This window comes from Leiobunum rupestre, chromosome 3 (genome assembly GCF_980474605.1).
Source record: "Leiobunum rupestre chromosome 3, qqLeiRupe1.1.hap1, whole genome shotgun sequence".
NCBI lineage: Eukaryota > Metazoa > Arthropoda > Arachnida > Opiliones > Sclerosomatidae > Leiobunum > Leiobunum rupestre.
The window spans coordinates 14,533,426-14,547,792 of NC_143386.1; the positions used below are offsets into that span (position 1 = coordinate 14,533,426).

Here is a 14,367-nt window from a genome sequence, read left to right on the forward strand (position 1 = left end):
CAGAATCATTATATGCTATAAGATTTCTATGGTTACGCCACCTAGACTGGTTTCGGTCGCGAATGCATTTGGGATTTCGGAAAGTATTCTACCAGATGTCGTTAACCGTTTCAAAAATTGGCTGAATTTCTTTTCAGAATATAGGTTACTGGCTTAATATGCGCCCAAAGATACTTCAAAATACGTTTCAGGAGAAAATAGTACCGTGGAACTTCGTAAGGATAACTATTTTTTAAACTATGTGATATAAGTAATAACAAAAGTAGCATAAGACCCAAAAGTGTGTCAGCTGTACCTTCGCGCCTATTAAAATTTCTAGTGAGACCTAGTCACACTATAGACTACATAACCTACTAGTTGGAAAAATACTAGCAACATTATATTTTGTCTATAGTCTGGCGGGATTTTCTCTCTTCGATTTACTCGCCCGTAGACATACGTTCTAAAACGCCTCACTCGGCGGCGCTGGAGTACCTCAATTTTGATAACGTACTTTCCGACCGCCTTCGTTTCCCTTTTTTACTTTGCGACAAACTCTCATTAACTACTATACCGTTCTGACACACTTTTGGGTCTTATGCTACTATTGGTAATAATATATTAGGCGGAGTAATATAAGTGGTGTATTTTGCACCGTTGCCATGTACACATCCGCGGATAGGCGGGAAAATGGCGCCCATTGAAAACCTCCTCAAACTTTCTAAGGTTCTTGTTTCGTTTCTGCGTCGCAAATAGGTACTACCATATGTAACATAATTACTCATAAGTATGCCACTAGCTCTATTTCTTCACTAACGGTTTGTTTCACAGATATTGCGTCATCCGTACCCTACGTAATATTTGACGTCATCGAATCTCAAATGCCGATAATGCCGTCGTCTACGTCTGATAAACCGACGGCCATTATTTTAGTAAACAAACCGGTTTGAACAACCAAGGCTTAGGAGCTAAAATGAACTAAATATAGTGTCAAGTTCTGTTAATGTAATTAATTTGCAAATTAATGAAGTTCTCGGAGACTCACGTTCTAAAATAAATTTGCATTGTCAAATAAAAGAAGAAGGTTTATTGAAAAAAATAGTTGAAATTCAGGTGAGCTATTATGGCGCATCTACAAGGTTGGAGTCTGTGCAGATTCTTTTGAGCCTATGCCTAACTCTTCTAGGCTTGATATGGGTTTTAATAACGCTGGTGGAATATCCCACTTCGACGACTAGTTCCATTTTCGGAAAGAGATCACTTATTGGTCATTTTCCCCAACTTTTTATTTTTCTAAACTACTCATTATTTAACTTCATCCGCACAAACCGTGCGAGTTTATAAATTTCAATAAAGCTACATTGGGCTGACTAAAATTCCGACGCAAAAAATTCCTTCTGAATTTAGAGGTTTTTCATTGGCTTAAATAAATATGTTACTAGCCAAGAGTGACTCCCAAAATTACTAGGATGAATAAAAAGCTTAAAATCTAACGTAGTCCACCTTTTTACTGGTTCGTGGTGAAACAAACCGTTAGTGAAAATTTTTGAACGAAATAAAGGTACAGTGGCATACTTATGAGTAATTATGTTACATATGGTACTACCTACATCGTATTAAAGAAACTATGGAGATAGTATACACAGTGTCTTAATTTGATCGGCCCAGGCGTTTTTCTCAAAAACTATAGTTGCTAGAAATGTGAAATTATCAGGATATACTCTCTCGGGGAGGACCCTTTCTTTAGGAATTTTCAGAAAAATCGTGAAATTTTTATTTTTTGAACGATAGGTGGTAGACAAACCTTTTTGGGTAGTACCAACTTGTTCTTTTTAATGACGTATTATTTCAATGAAACATTGTCCGTTTTTGACCAAACCAATTTCATTAAAGGTTTTCGAGTACGCTCTACAACTTACTTCAATCAACAATTGTTGATTGAAGTAAGTTGTAGAGCGTAAGTAGCACGGACCATCTCGGGAGTTACGAGTTTTAACGCTGCGATGATTCTCTGCCGTAGATCTCCTTCGTTAGTGACAGGCGTTTTATACACTTCCTCCTTGACGAATCCCCACAGGAAAAAGTCCGGCGGTGCGAAATCCGGGTACCTCGGAGGCCATCGTACTGGACCGTTCTTGCCTATCCATCGCCCAGAAACTCGTTGTTAAGGTACTGCACGACGTGTCTTCCTTGGTGGGCAGGTGCACCGTCATGCTGGAACCAAAGGCGTGGGACGTCGACTAATGGCACATCTTCCAACTCGTCTGCGACTTCATTTTGTAGAAAGGCCAGGTAGTTCTGTACATTAAGTCGACGCGGAAGAAAAAATGGCCCGGAAGACTTGCCCAGACGTTTAAACGAAATTGTACCTGATTGTGGTGAGGAAATCCCCAGTGCGGATTTTCATAACTCCACACGTGGTTATTTGGCTGTTAAACGGGCCGTCTCTCCCAAAGGAGCACTCGTCGGACACAAGAATCAAACGGAGGAAATCTTCGTTTCCGTTGGCCATAGCACAAAACCAGTTACAGAAATCCAGACGAAGTCGCTGATCGCCATCGTGAAGTGCTTGGTGGAGCGTGGCACGAAATGGGTGATAGTTATGACGGTCAAGGACACTCCAAACGTAGTACTTTGACAAGTCCAAATCAGAGCAGGCCATTCTTATGCTTGCTCGAGGGTAGGCGACCAAGTAGAAGATGACTATGTCTTCCATGTTGATGTTGTCATGGCCCGGTCCGCGGAATCTGTGATTCACGATGCCGTCGTTTTCAAAGTCACGGACAGCACGGAGAACAGTGTGGTGATTTGGACGACTGTCAGGATACAACGGCCCAAAAGGGGTCGGAGTGTGCAATAACTGGTGGCTTTACCGGGGAGTCGGGGTCCGGCTCTTGTAACCCATAAGGGCGGTGGCACACTGGGAGATGTTAACTCCGTTCAAATGGTCCTATATCCACCTCCGACTTCAGTCAGGTTTGGGCTGGATACTGAGCTTCGGCTCAGGCTAACGGAGAGGGTCCGGGCGAACTGGCCGCCTTGGCGGATTGGGTTGCCTGCTGTGGGGCGGTGGGCCTCCATATGCGGGCACGGCGGCCCTGTTTCCCGACCTTTTGGAGTCCACAGGGATCTCCGATGCCAGCTGTGCCGGGTTACTTGGGCTGCTGTCGTTCCCCTTTAGGAGCTCTTTCCAAAGGGTTTGGCTCTCTACCTTCCTAGGTAGGGTGTCGGCCGGAGTTGCTAGAGCATCCGATCTCCATCCCACTGCTATGTGAGAAGTGGCGTGCTGGTCGAACCATTGCTGCACCTTCTGCTGGGTTGAGCGGCTTGCGTCGAGGGTGCGACTATCAGTAGTAGGGTTCTACTACCCATGCTGGTTTTGTCACCTGTCCGGGCTTGTGGACGCTGGCGTAGGGCATTCTGATGATAGACCTCCGCTGGTGTGGTTTAAATCTTACCGGTACACCGGGCTATAAATTCTGATACATGTCAGGATACAACATGTGAAATAATCGACTCACTTCACGTGCATTTCGTTGACCATCTCCGTAGTATAATTCGACCATCCTGGGCCGCTGTTCACAGGTATAACGAGGCATCTTTTCATTTTACTGGAATACGTTCAGAGAATGATTTTAAAACGAAGCTGTGTCTCTTTAAATACTAAAATGGAGCCACACTATAAGCGACAGAGTAGTGCAAAATAAAAACACGTGGGAAATTCAGTCGGCATAAATTAGACGGTTTCGTGGACTTCTGGCAACATTCTTGCCCCAAAACGCGTGAATTCTGGAATTCTACTATGTAAATTGTATTTTCTCTAAAAAATTATTTAAAAACAGTCCTTTTTTGTATCTTAACAAACATACGATCATTTCAAATTAGATAGGTTTCTCCATAGAAATCTCATAGGTAAGTAGAATGCTGCTGCCTACGGCCAAACTTGTCGCCATTTCGTTTTGAACCGTCAGCCAATGAGAGGCCGTAGAGTGGTTCCTCTATCGTCTGCCACGACATTTGGTCCATTTGCCAGTTACACGGCAGCATTCTAGTTACCTATGAGATTTCTATGGGTTTCTCTAAAGGCTGTCGCACACTATAGAAAAAAAAATCTTGAAATTGGTACTGGGCATCAAAACTTCTTTTGGAGGGAAAATGTTTTTGTTATCAGCGTCGGGGAATTTTGCTGCCGATACCGGTGAAATTTTTCATGCAGTCGCACACTAGGAGGGAGCACTGCTACAAAAACACGAGACCGGGAGTCCTTGCGCATCCGTTTGTTTTGGTTTCTAGTATTACAATTTTTCTTTTTTCGTATTGTAGATATTACGTTTTAATTTGATTTTCTAGACTTATAACTGTTATATAATTTAGTGAAACATTCTTATTTGATAAAGCTGCGTTGTTAGAATTACTAAGAAAAAATACTGAATTATTTGCTATCAAAGATATTACGTCGGATCGGTCACATCCATAGATAAAATAACTTCGTATATAGATAGGAAACTTCATGTTGAAGAAATGACGGCAGAATTTTGGCCGACATCTGGTGGCGGCACCCGAATCATATTATTTGGTGAAGTTCGCACTACACGAAGTCCGTACTAGAACCTTGGTGTAACGCAATCCCAATTGCAAAGGATTAAGCGAGCTATATGTATTAAAAGTTCTTTTTCTTGAACTGAGAGCAAATTTAAAAAAATTGCATTCAGTAAAGATTTCAAGTTTGTTTTAAACGCTATTTCTGGTATATTTGAAGACATTTACCTTGCAAAATACATTTATTCCCAAAACTCCGACCTCAAATTCCTCAATACTTTCTATGCTCTTGAGAACACAGCAAACTGGCAATCTCGTGTGCGTCAGTTTGCCCCATTGAAGTCTCCTATCTATATACGAAGTTATTTTATCTATGGTCACATCCCTATCGTTTTCTAATAAAATGGACATAATATCTTTTTTTGCCATGTTTTTACTGACCGAATACGGATAAATAATAATTCCCTTTCGAAAGAAAGAAATATCCCAAAAGTTGTCTAATATTTTCTTGCTCCCAATAGACGCTTAAATAAAACCATGTTCAGTGATTTTCCTAGAAGTAGTAATACAGAGAGTCAGGACATACTTGTAAAAACGTTACATTTTAAGGCGTGCGCTGCTTAATATTTCAATGCAGAAGGGCTCGTTCAATTTCGCACGCGCCTCCTGAAAAAAAAAATTCGCGCGCGCTATCAAATTTAGTCTTACAAATACATGAACACGCGACTATTTAATTCAGTGACTCGCGCATGCGCGTAGCGGAGGAAAGAGAAAGAGAGCAGCATTTATTGAAGCGCCTATTGGTTGAAGAGATAAGGTATGCCGTGACGTCAGAACGGTTCTCCGAGAGGAGCGACAAAAAGTTGAGGCTAGTTGAACTCGGACTACGGGTGACAGATTTCGTCCGAGCGCGTGATCGCCGGTAATTCACCCTCATATTTTACTCGCATAGTGTGCGATATACATCGCCGATAGCAGCGCCGGTTTTGGTACCACCGTACCAGCAACTGTTGCCGGTACGGGAAACTACTTACCTCGTTAGTGTGCGACAGCCTTAACTTTCTTTTTCATGAGACGTAAACCTTTTTGGGTAGTACCAACTTGTTTTTTCACGATGTATTATTTCAATGAAAAATTGTCCGTTTTTGACCAAACCAATATCATTAAGGGTTTTCGAGTACGCTCTACAACTTGTTGATTGAAAATTTTCGTCTACCACCTATTGTTCAAAAAACAAGTTGGCAAGCCAAAATATACCTCTCCTCGGAAGAATGGTCCCTAGTGGTAATAATATCTCGACACGACCCCCAAAGATGTCTCCGCAATTCAGAGTTATTTACGAAAAACGTATTGTCGGTTCAATCCCTGCCCGGTATAAAGTTTTAATTTAAATTATTGAGACGAAACAACCGAGTTTAATTTATTCAGAATATTATAAATTAAGTAGTTACAACAGCGAGTTAGATTTACTAAAACAATGCACAATTGAATTTAACCCTTTTTACAGTACATGTTTATCAGTTGAATATAATACGAAGCAAATTTTAATGAAAGAAATATCTACAGATGGTATTTGTATTTTTCTCGCTTACAAAATACTTGCCGCATCTTTAACGCTCATTTTATTTCAACACTCGTAGACTTCCAGTTGACGTTGTGACACCTAGGAGCAACAAACACAAGGAGAACGCAACCCGTCAAAAGTCGTGGATTTTCTTGTGTACGTTTTTCATTGGCTAGCCGCTTTAGCGCCTGCTGCCGTCGGAAGGGGAAAATTCGGAAATTGTCTTCCCCCCCGCCCATAAAACGTTCAGCGTAAAGGCTCGTGACGCTCGTCCAATGAAATTCGTACACAACCCTTCGTTATCGTGTTTAAAGGCTAGCTGCGTTCTCCTTGTGTTTGTTGCTCCTAGGTGACACATACCGCATGAAAAAGACCAATACCAGGATCTATTTTTAACTGCCTCTCAGTTCCCTATCCTTCCAACGGACCTGTATAAAGATCAAATCAAGACTCGTCCCATAATTTATTTCCGAATTACTAGACGCGGTAAAATAGCATCATTTTATATAGGAGCCTAAAATATCAATTATTATTGTAAGAGTACAGAGGGACATTTTTGACGGGGCCACAAAGCAGATTTTCGAGTGAAAATCGTTAACTAATTTTTTGCGGAAAAATACGAAATATTTTCCGGAAAAAGGGTCTCAGTAATTTTCCGGAAAATTTTCCGACTTACAACACTAATTAAACATGATACCAGGAACCAAGATACTGATCGAGAAATACAAGATGATACAACGTTGGCTGGTAGTCGATATCTATCCATTCTGCTCGCAAGGCCGACGAGATCTTCAAGCCCAGAAACAAGTCCATGGAGATCGTCCAGTCTAAGATACCTTTCGAGCACACACAAACAACTTTTCTGGTCGTTACCACGCTCAACGACGCCAAAGCTCAGTTCCTCCATCATCGCCGCAGCGTGACTCTTCACCGCAATCAAGCAGCGCATTAATTCAAATACTTGAAAATCAAGCCAACTTCAATAAAAACATCTTACCATTAATAATTCGCTTCGCCGCTAAAATAAAATTATATCACAAATTTTAAGTCGATTAGATAACTGGAAAAATAACGAAGTAGCCAAATAGAATGTTTCTGCAAAAATCAGTTATTTCGCGGAAAAATTAAATACGTTTAAAAAATAATAAATAATAAATTTGCTTTACAATTTAATAGAATAGCTGAAAAAAAACAATCATATCAAAAAATGGAAAATAAAACAAATCGTTATCTGGATCATTAAACAAAGGTCAACAGAGGTAAAATAAGTTCTTTCCCAGGCCTAACATTTTATTAAATCCACATCCAAATATAAAAAGCAAATTTAGATTTGAACTTTTACCGGCCTTTTTTTAATTGCTATTTTTCCTTCAAAAGTTTGCCTATGACATGTTGTATTTTTATTATAGTCACTTGAGAGTCAATGAAGGACCCGGGTTCGATTCTTGGACGCGTTCATAATTTAGATTAAAATTAAGATAAAATAATTAATTAATTGTAAGTTTAATATATTTTAACAATGTATAGAATGTTGTAAAATAAATTGACGCTAATAACTTTATAACAGCATAAAAACATTCGCCAAAGCTGTTTTTGAAAAACACCGAAGCTCAACAAGCGTCGGTGGCTGAGGTGTTAGAGTAAATCTCTTCGCGCAGCAGACCCGGGTTCGATCCCGGCCGGCGACAATAAATCGCAAATTGATAATAGGACGTATACCGTGAACATTTGGTGGAAACCCTGCCTTATGGACGTTGGAAAGTAGAATACATACGAAACACAAACATCACTAAAACACAACACGTCACAAGTGCACAATATACATTAACATCACTACACGACATTTCACAAATGCACTATATACATGAACATTACAATCGCAACACAAACATCACAAAAGCACTATATACATGAACATTATAATCGCAACACAAACATCACAAAAACACTAACGTCACCAATGCACAATATACATTAACATTATAATTGCAACATAACGAAAATGACTACAACGCAAAACGCAACTAACATCCGTTAACGCTCACCGTCACGGCAGTTTTGCCACACTTTAGAATCAAAGAAACTGCGTACGCAGTGATTACGCTTTGCACCAAAATTGCGAACGCGTACACATTACACACACACACACACACACACACACACACACACACACACACACACACACACACACACACACACACACACACACACACACACACACACACACACACACACACACGGTGATTGTATAACCCCTCCTAAGGGACATAGTCCCCTCGGAGAGGTAATAAAAATTTCAAAACGGTGAAAAATTTCACGATTTTTCTGAAAATTCCAAAAGAAAAGGGTCCTCCCCGAGAGATTTTATCCTGATAATTTCACATTTCTAGCAACTGTAGTTTTTGAGAAAAACGCCTGGGCCGATCAAATTAAGACACCCTGTAAACTGTATTTACTTTTAAGAAAGAAAACCGTTCATTGGATTTTATTTCGAAATTACATTTTATTCCACAATAAAAACCTAAATTCAAAAATAAATAATATTTAATGCAATGTAATATTATTTTTGCTAAAATAATAGGTGAAAAAAGTCTTATCTTTATTATTGAAATTCCCGCCATTGTAAATAGTTACCTCGGGTAGCAAGCGACATCTATGTATTGGTTGTAAAAGTTGGGTTTATAAACATAATCTTAGTAAAATTCAACAATTGACGCATTTTGAAATGACGTTTTAGCGCGCGACACTACAGGTACATGTCTTGGGCACACAGCCTTCTTTGAGTGCTTTTTTGACCATAACATGTAGAGGTATTTTCACGCGCAAAATGAATTTTAAAAGCCGTCAATTAAATATTAATAGCTTTAAATATAAAATAATCGAAATGGAAATACATTCTGAAGATGAAAATTATAAAACGCTATCAAGAATTTTTAAATATTAATATCATAACTGTAAAACAGTTTTTATGTTTAGTTTTTACAGAGGTTAATAATAGATCTCTTACGAGTGAACAATCCATAAAAATGAAACATGTACCTTTGCAGACTTGATGCAGATTCCATTGAGCAAAACAATCTTACCAAACCACGGATGTGTACACCGCATCACGACTAAAAATTTACCGCATTTTCCCAACCATATAAAATAAAGTCACTGCACAGAAATATGTAATATCAATCATTTTCTCTCGGTATTAATTTTAGGAACTCGCTATATAAATCCTTCCAAAAAGCATTTAGAAAAATCAGTTGGAACTTCGGAATGTTCAAGATTCAAATAGCTAACATTAGCAGGGTGGGAAGATGAATACTTCTTGGAAAGGGGTATATGATACACTTCTGGAAATAATTATGTTATATAGGGTTGCCACAAAATTTTCAGATAAAAATTCCCTGACTATTCCATAACTATTTAAAGAAATTTTCCCTGACTTTTTAAGGCCCAAATTTTAAATGATAATCATAGATCTGAGTAAATTTAGCTTCAAAAATTGTCAAGATAAAATTGAATTCCCTTACTTTTAAGGTCCATTTTTAAATTCCCTGACGTGTGTCAACCCTGTCATATGCTTATTAGTTAATTTAAATTTCATTTTTTCAAAAAAAGCTATTTAATATCAATTACGGTAACAAATACAATTATTATTACAGGGTATAAGAGTAATTTATAAAATATTTGGAATGAATGAAAAAATATATTTCTTATCTCAGTAACAAATTTAACAGTTCACCTTTTTTGGAAAATTTCATACCATTGATAAGGTCCAAGCCTTCCAGCTAAACCAAATAAAACCCTAAGCATAAATAAACTTCACGATGACAAAGCTTTCTTCACATCTTCGGGAACTTTGGCACAATATGTATCGTGTATAGCCACATCATAGGTTGCCAAAACTCCTCCCTTATTGGGATGGCCAACTGTTTTGTGATAAAGAATATCATTCCCTAACATATCAGTAAGCTTGCCACCACAAGCGTGTAAAATAGCTTCAGGTGCGCAAGTGTCCCATTTTTTGCATCCGGGGCTTGCGAAAACGTAAGCGTGTGCTTTTCCTTCAATCAATAGCAAAACTTTATGACCAGCACCCCCAACTCTCAACACTTCATCAGGATTGGAAGCATCCACAGCAGCGTTGATTAAATTATTGGAATGGGATCTTGTTGTAGTTACGATATTCTTTCCGGCGGGAGGTGAAACTTTATCAATTCCAAATGATCCGATTCCCACGACTCCCCACATAGTACGTCCTTGTTTAGCCGGATCAGTTTCCACTTTGTAGTTATAGTAAGGTTGATGTATTACACCTCCAACGGCTTTTCCTTTGTACGCAATTCCAATTAAAATGGTAACGTGATCTAAAAGGCCCTGCGTGTATTCTGAAGTGCCATCCAACGGATCAACCCAAACAACAAAATCTTCATCATTAGCAGCTTTGAATTCTTCAGGGCAACCATGAGCCAAAACACCATCATCTAATTTTGTAACCACCCAATCATCTGGTATCGCTTCAGCTTCCAGCGTTTCTTCACCAATAATGGCTACATTTGGATATTGTTTCAGGAGTGATGCCATGATGCACCTTTGTACAGATCGGTCAGCTTCAGTTTGTAGATCATTAATGCCTTTTTGAACAATACCGAGTTCACCTTTTCTCATTATGTCCTTAATTATGGATCCTGCTCGTCCAACAACAGAGACTGACGATGAGACGAGTCTCATTAAAAGTGCTCCACTTGAAGCACTCATTTTTTCGATTATTTTAATGGACTGAAAGAACCTACAGCCAAAACGTTTTGAAAATAAGGTTAAAAAACATAAGCAATATATTAAAATTGCACCTACTTTCAATATATTATTACCTTTGTTAAATATTTATTCTGTGGAGAACAGCGCGTAAAACGTGTATACTATCGAATGTTGAAAAGAGCCGGTAAAGACCTTGTAAATTTCCCTTACTCATGCAACTTATCAATACGTAAAGAGGTTACGCTTGAAATACCGCACTACGCTACGCCCTTTCAATGGCCTTCAAATTAAATAAAGCAATAGCTTTCGTATTCGTATTCTTGATAGAAAAACCGGGAATAGCCCTAAGCCAAATTTTCCAAATATTTGACAATGATAAAACCATAGAAACAGGGCATGAAATAAGCACAGGACACTGGACATTGTCCGATAAATTTTGCATATGTCCGATAACTTTTTTCAAAATCTTAGGGGGGTCATTGGACCATGGGCCAAATAATCATTATTTGGCCCATGATTGGACCAAGGACAGTGACATTTGTCCGATAACTTTTTCAATAAACTGGGAATGTTTTTTTCTACAAAATAATTTTTTTTTTAATTATTGGACGATGTCCGATAAAATTTTTAAAATGAAGGGGGGCCGCTGGACAAATGTCCGATAACTTTAATTTCTTATTTCCTGCCCTGCATAGAAATCTTATAACATAGTATGATTCCGTATAAATACAAAATGGGCCAATTACATTTTCGGAGGTTTCGTCATTATCAGCCAATCACGATTCAAAGAGTTATTACGGCAACGACTCGTTGCCATCTAGTTTGAGCAAAGATAATATAACTACGTACCCTAGATTGGAGATCAAGCTCCTTGCACGTAATGCAGGCTCTTACCAAAGAATATAATATTATCTTTGGTTTGAGTTACTGAAAATAATAATTCGATTTTAGATTACGTCACCTTAAACAAAGATAATATAACGTCGTACCAGAGATCCTGGCAATTATAGAGATGCGAAACTACGTCGAAAACCTGACAAAAAAATGCAAGCATCAGCGCCGCCCTTCGGCCGGAAGGAAGCGCCCGTTTCAAGCCGAGAGACGCAAAAATTGTAAACAACGCTAACAATCCTAGGATCTCTGCGATTACTCCCCACGTACAGGCGTCGCTGCGATCGGCAAAAATTTGAAAAAAACTGGTTTGCTTAAGGTATAGGGAGTTTCGCATCTCAATAACTGCCAGGATCTCTGGTCGTACCATAGATTTGAAATCTCGGCGTTTCTCGATAGCCCGTTTTCTCGTGAGGCTTTTACTGAGTTCGCGCCGGAAGTCGGAAAAATCGGGCTCCATAGCAGGGTGAGAAATAAGGAATTTCAATAGATAACCCAAAATTATATTACTCACCTTTAGTTTTCTTTCGTTTAGAAACATTTTTAGAGCTACAGGCATGATCCATTATTGTTTTAAAACAATATAACGCAAAAATATCTGGTATCTTGAAAACCGCTAGTCAAAAACCACGGCGCAATTTTCACTAAAACGTTTTAACTATATGTCGCATAATGTCGGTAGCCCTGCCAGCTCCATGGAGGCAGTTTTTTCCGACTTCCGCCGGGAACTCAGTAAGAGCCTGCGTTACGTGCAAGGAGCTTGATTTCCAATGTAGGGTACGTAGTTATATTATCTTTGCCTTAAAGGGGCTCCAAAGTTCGGTAGCAAAATGTGTGTAAAGTCAGTGAAATCTACGGTTGACTCTGCCCGCCTCTGCCAAGGCCGAGTGAAGGGTTGGGAGGGGAGGGGAGGGGATGAAAAGCATGCTCAATTTTCTTTTTTTGCCACCGAACTTTGGATCCCCTTTAAGAACCATCGTCTGATTGGCCCACGTCAATAGAGTTTAATGTAGTTTACTAGTTTTTAAACATGGTCCCGAGCAGAGCGCACGCGGAGCGAGTGCGTGCAGGGGGCCGTGACGTGGTAGACTGTTTGTTTACTCGTAAAGATTTTTCTCTTATACGCAAACGTTGTGGATAACTATTGCGTTGTTGGTTGTTATGGCTCCTCGATGCTTCATTTCCACATGTAGAAAATGATTTGCGGTGGACGATAATGTGTCGTTGTACAGGCCTCGGGGTAATTTGAAATGTTAACAAATGGCGGGCTATTCAAATTGGTGATTTGGTAAAAGTTACTTAAAGGGAGTATAACCCCTCTTGTTTGGTAGGGTAAGCTTAGACTACACCGACTAGCTTCTACAAGCTTTCCTACTACTTCCTTGCCCCCCGCTAGGAAGGCTTGTGGAAGCTACTCGGTGTAGTCTAAGCGCACCCTACCCAACAAGAGGGGTTATACACCCTTTAAGGAAGTTCAGTGAGCCCAGTGGAACAACTACTCAGGACTATAATTACTGCAATATTCGGTTTTTTAGAAACACTTTATTTAGCATTGTTAATAAATAGTTATTCGTACAAAAAAATATAATTCTGTCGCCATTCAACCATCGCTATATTAGTTATATCACAGGAATAAGAGATACACATAATTGTTCTCTATAAATATATATTTGCAAAGGAAATAGACATTTCAGAAAATACACCTAAAAGGCCACACAGAGGGAGAAAATCTACAAATAACTTTGCTACCTCATTCTTTAGTGTAATGTATTTTTTCCTTGATATAATTACTCTTTCATAAGGTTTTTGTTTATCTAAGTTTCTAGAAACATAAATATAATATTACTTATTTTAAATGCGAAATAACCTTTAAAGGGGCTCCAAAGTTCGGTGGCAAAATGTGTGTAAAGTCAGTAAAGTGCGAAATTTACGGTTGACTCTGCCCGCCTCTGCCAAGGCCAAGTGAGGGGTTGGGGGGAATGAAAAGCATGCTCAATTTTCTTTTTCTTTTTTTGCCACCGAACTTTGGAGCCCCTTTAAATACCTTCAGTCACTGCTTCTCCTAAAACTGCCATTAAAATTGGCGGCTATTTTAAAAGTTGGGCCTATGTCAGGCCTAGGCTTAAATATTTTCAAAGTGAACCTAAACGAAATATTATTTATCTTCCTCACAATGGCATTTAAATATTCCTTATAATAAGTAAATATGAAACAAAACTAAAAGTTAAAACAATCTTGCCACTATTATTAAATAAAAATCCAGCAAAAACCTATGGGAATTCTGCGAGCTTGGATTCTCCCTGCTTGGATCGGATGGATCCTGTAAGAATCGTCTGAGCTTTTTCTATTTTTAACCGCCATGGTATGGCACTAGCGGCTTGCCGTTATTAATGAATGGCCGCTGATTGGCTGAAGCTTAAGCAAAGACTATATAATCATTAGTCGTTGCTACAAAATGTCTTGGCGTCAGGTTCTCCCGTAGACCGGATCATTCTAGGTAGGAGTATAAGATTTCTATGGACAAAACAACCACGTGATGTGAGTGTCAAGAGTTAAGCCAAGGACAGTAGATACAGGGACGAGAAAGCAGGAAAAGAAAATTCGATTTTAAACGTCTTCATATTCAGGGGGAGTTAGATGTGAAC

At 39.1% G+C, this 14,367-nt stretch overlaps 1 protein-coding gene across 1 annotated transcript; it reads right to left on the minus strand.

Moving 5' to 3' along the window:
• Window positions 1-9,671: 9,671 nt before the first annotated feature.
• LOC149949543 (3'(2'),5'-bisphosphate nucleotidase 1) lies at window positions 9,672-11,157 on the minus strand. The gene is made up of 2 exons (XM_090167845.1): window positions 10,945-11,157; window positions 9,672-10,862 (listed from the first exon to the last, which is right to left on the minus strand). Exon 2 carries the CDS (start codon window positions 10,829-10,831, stop codon window positions 9,896-9,898), a length of 936 nt encoding a protein of 311 aa, XP_090023971.1. The 5' UTR covers window positions 10,832-10,862; window positions 10,945-11,157; the 3' UTR covers window positions 9,672-9,895.
• Window positions 11,158-14,367: the final 3,210 nt, after the last annotated feature.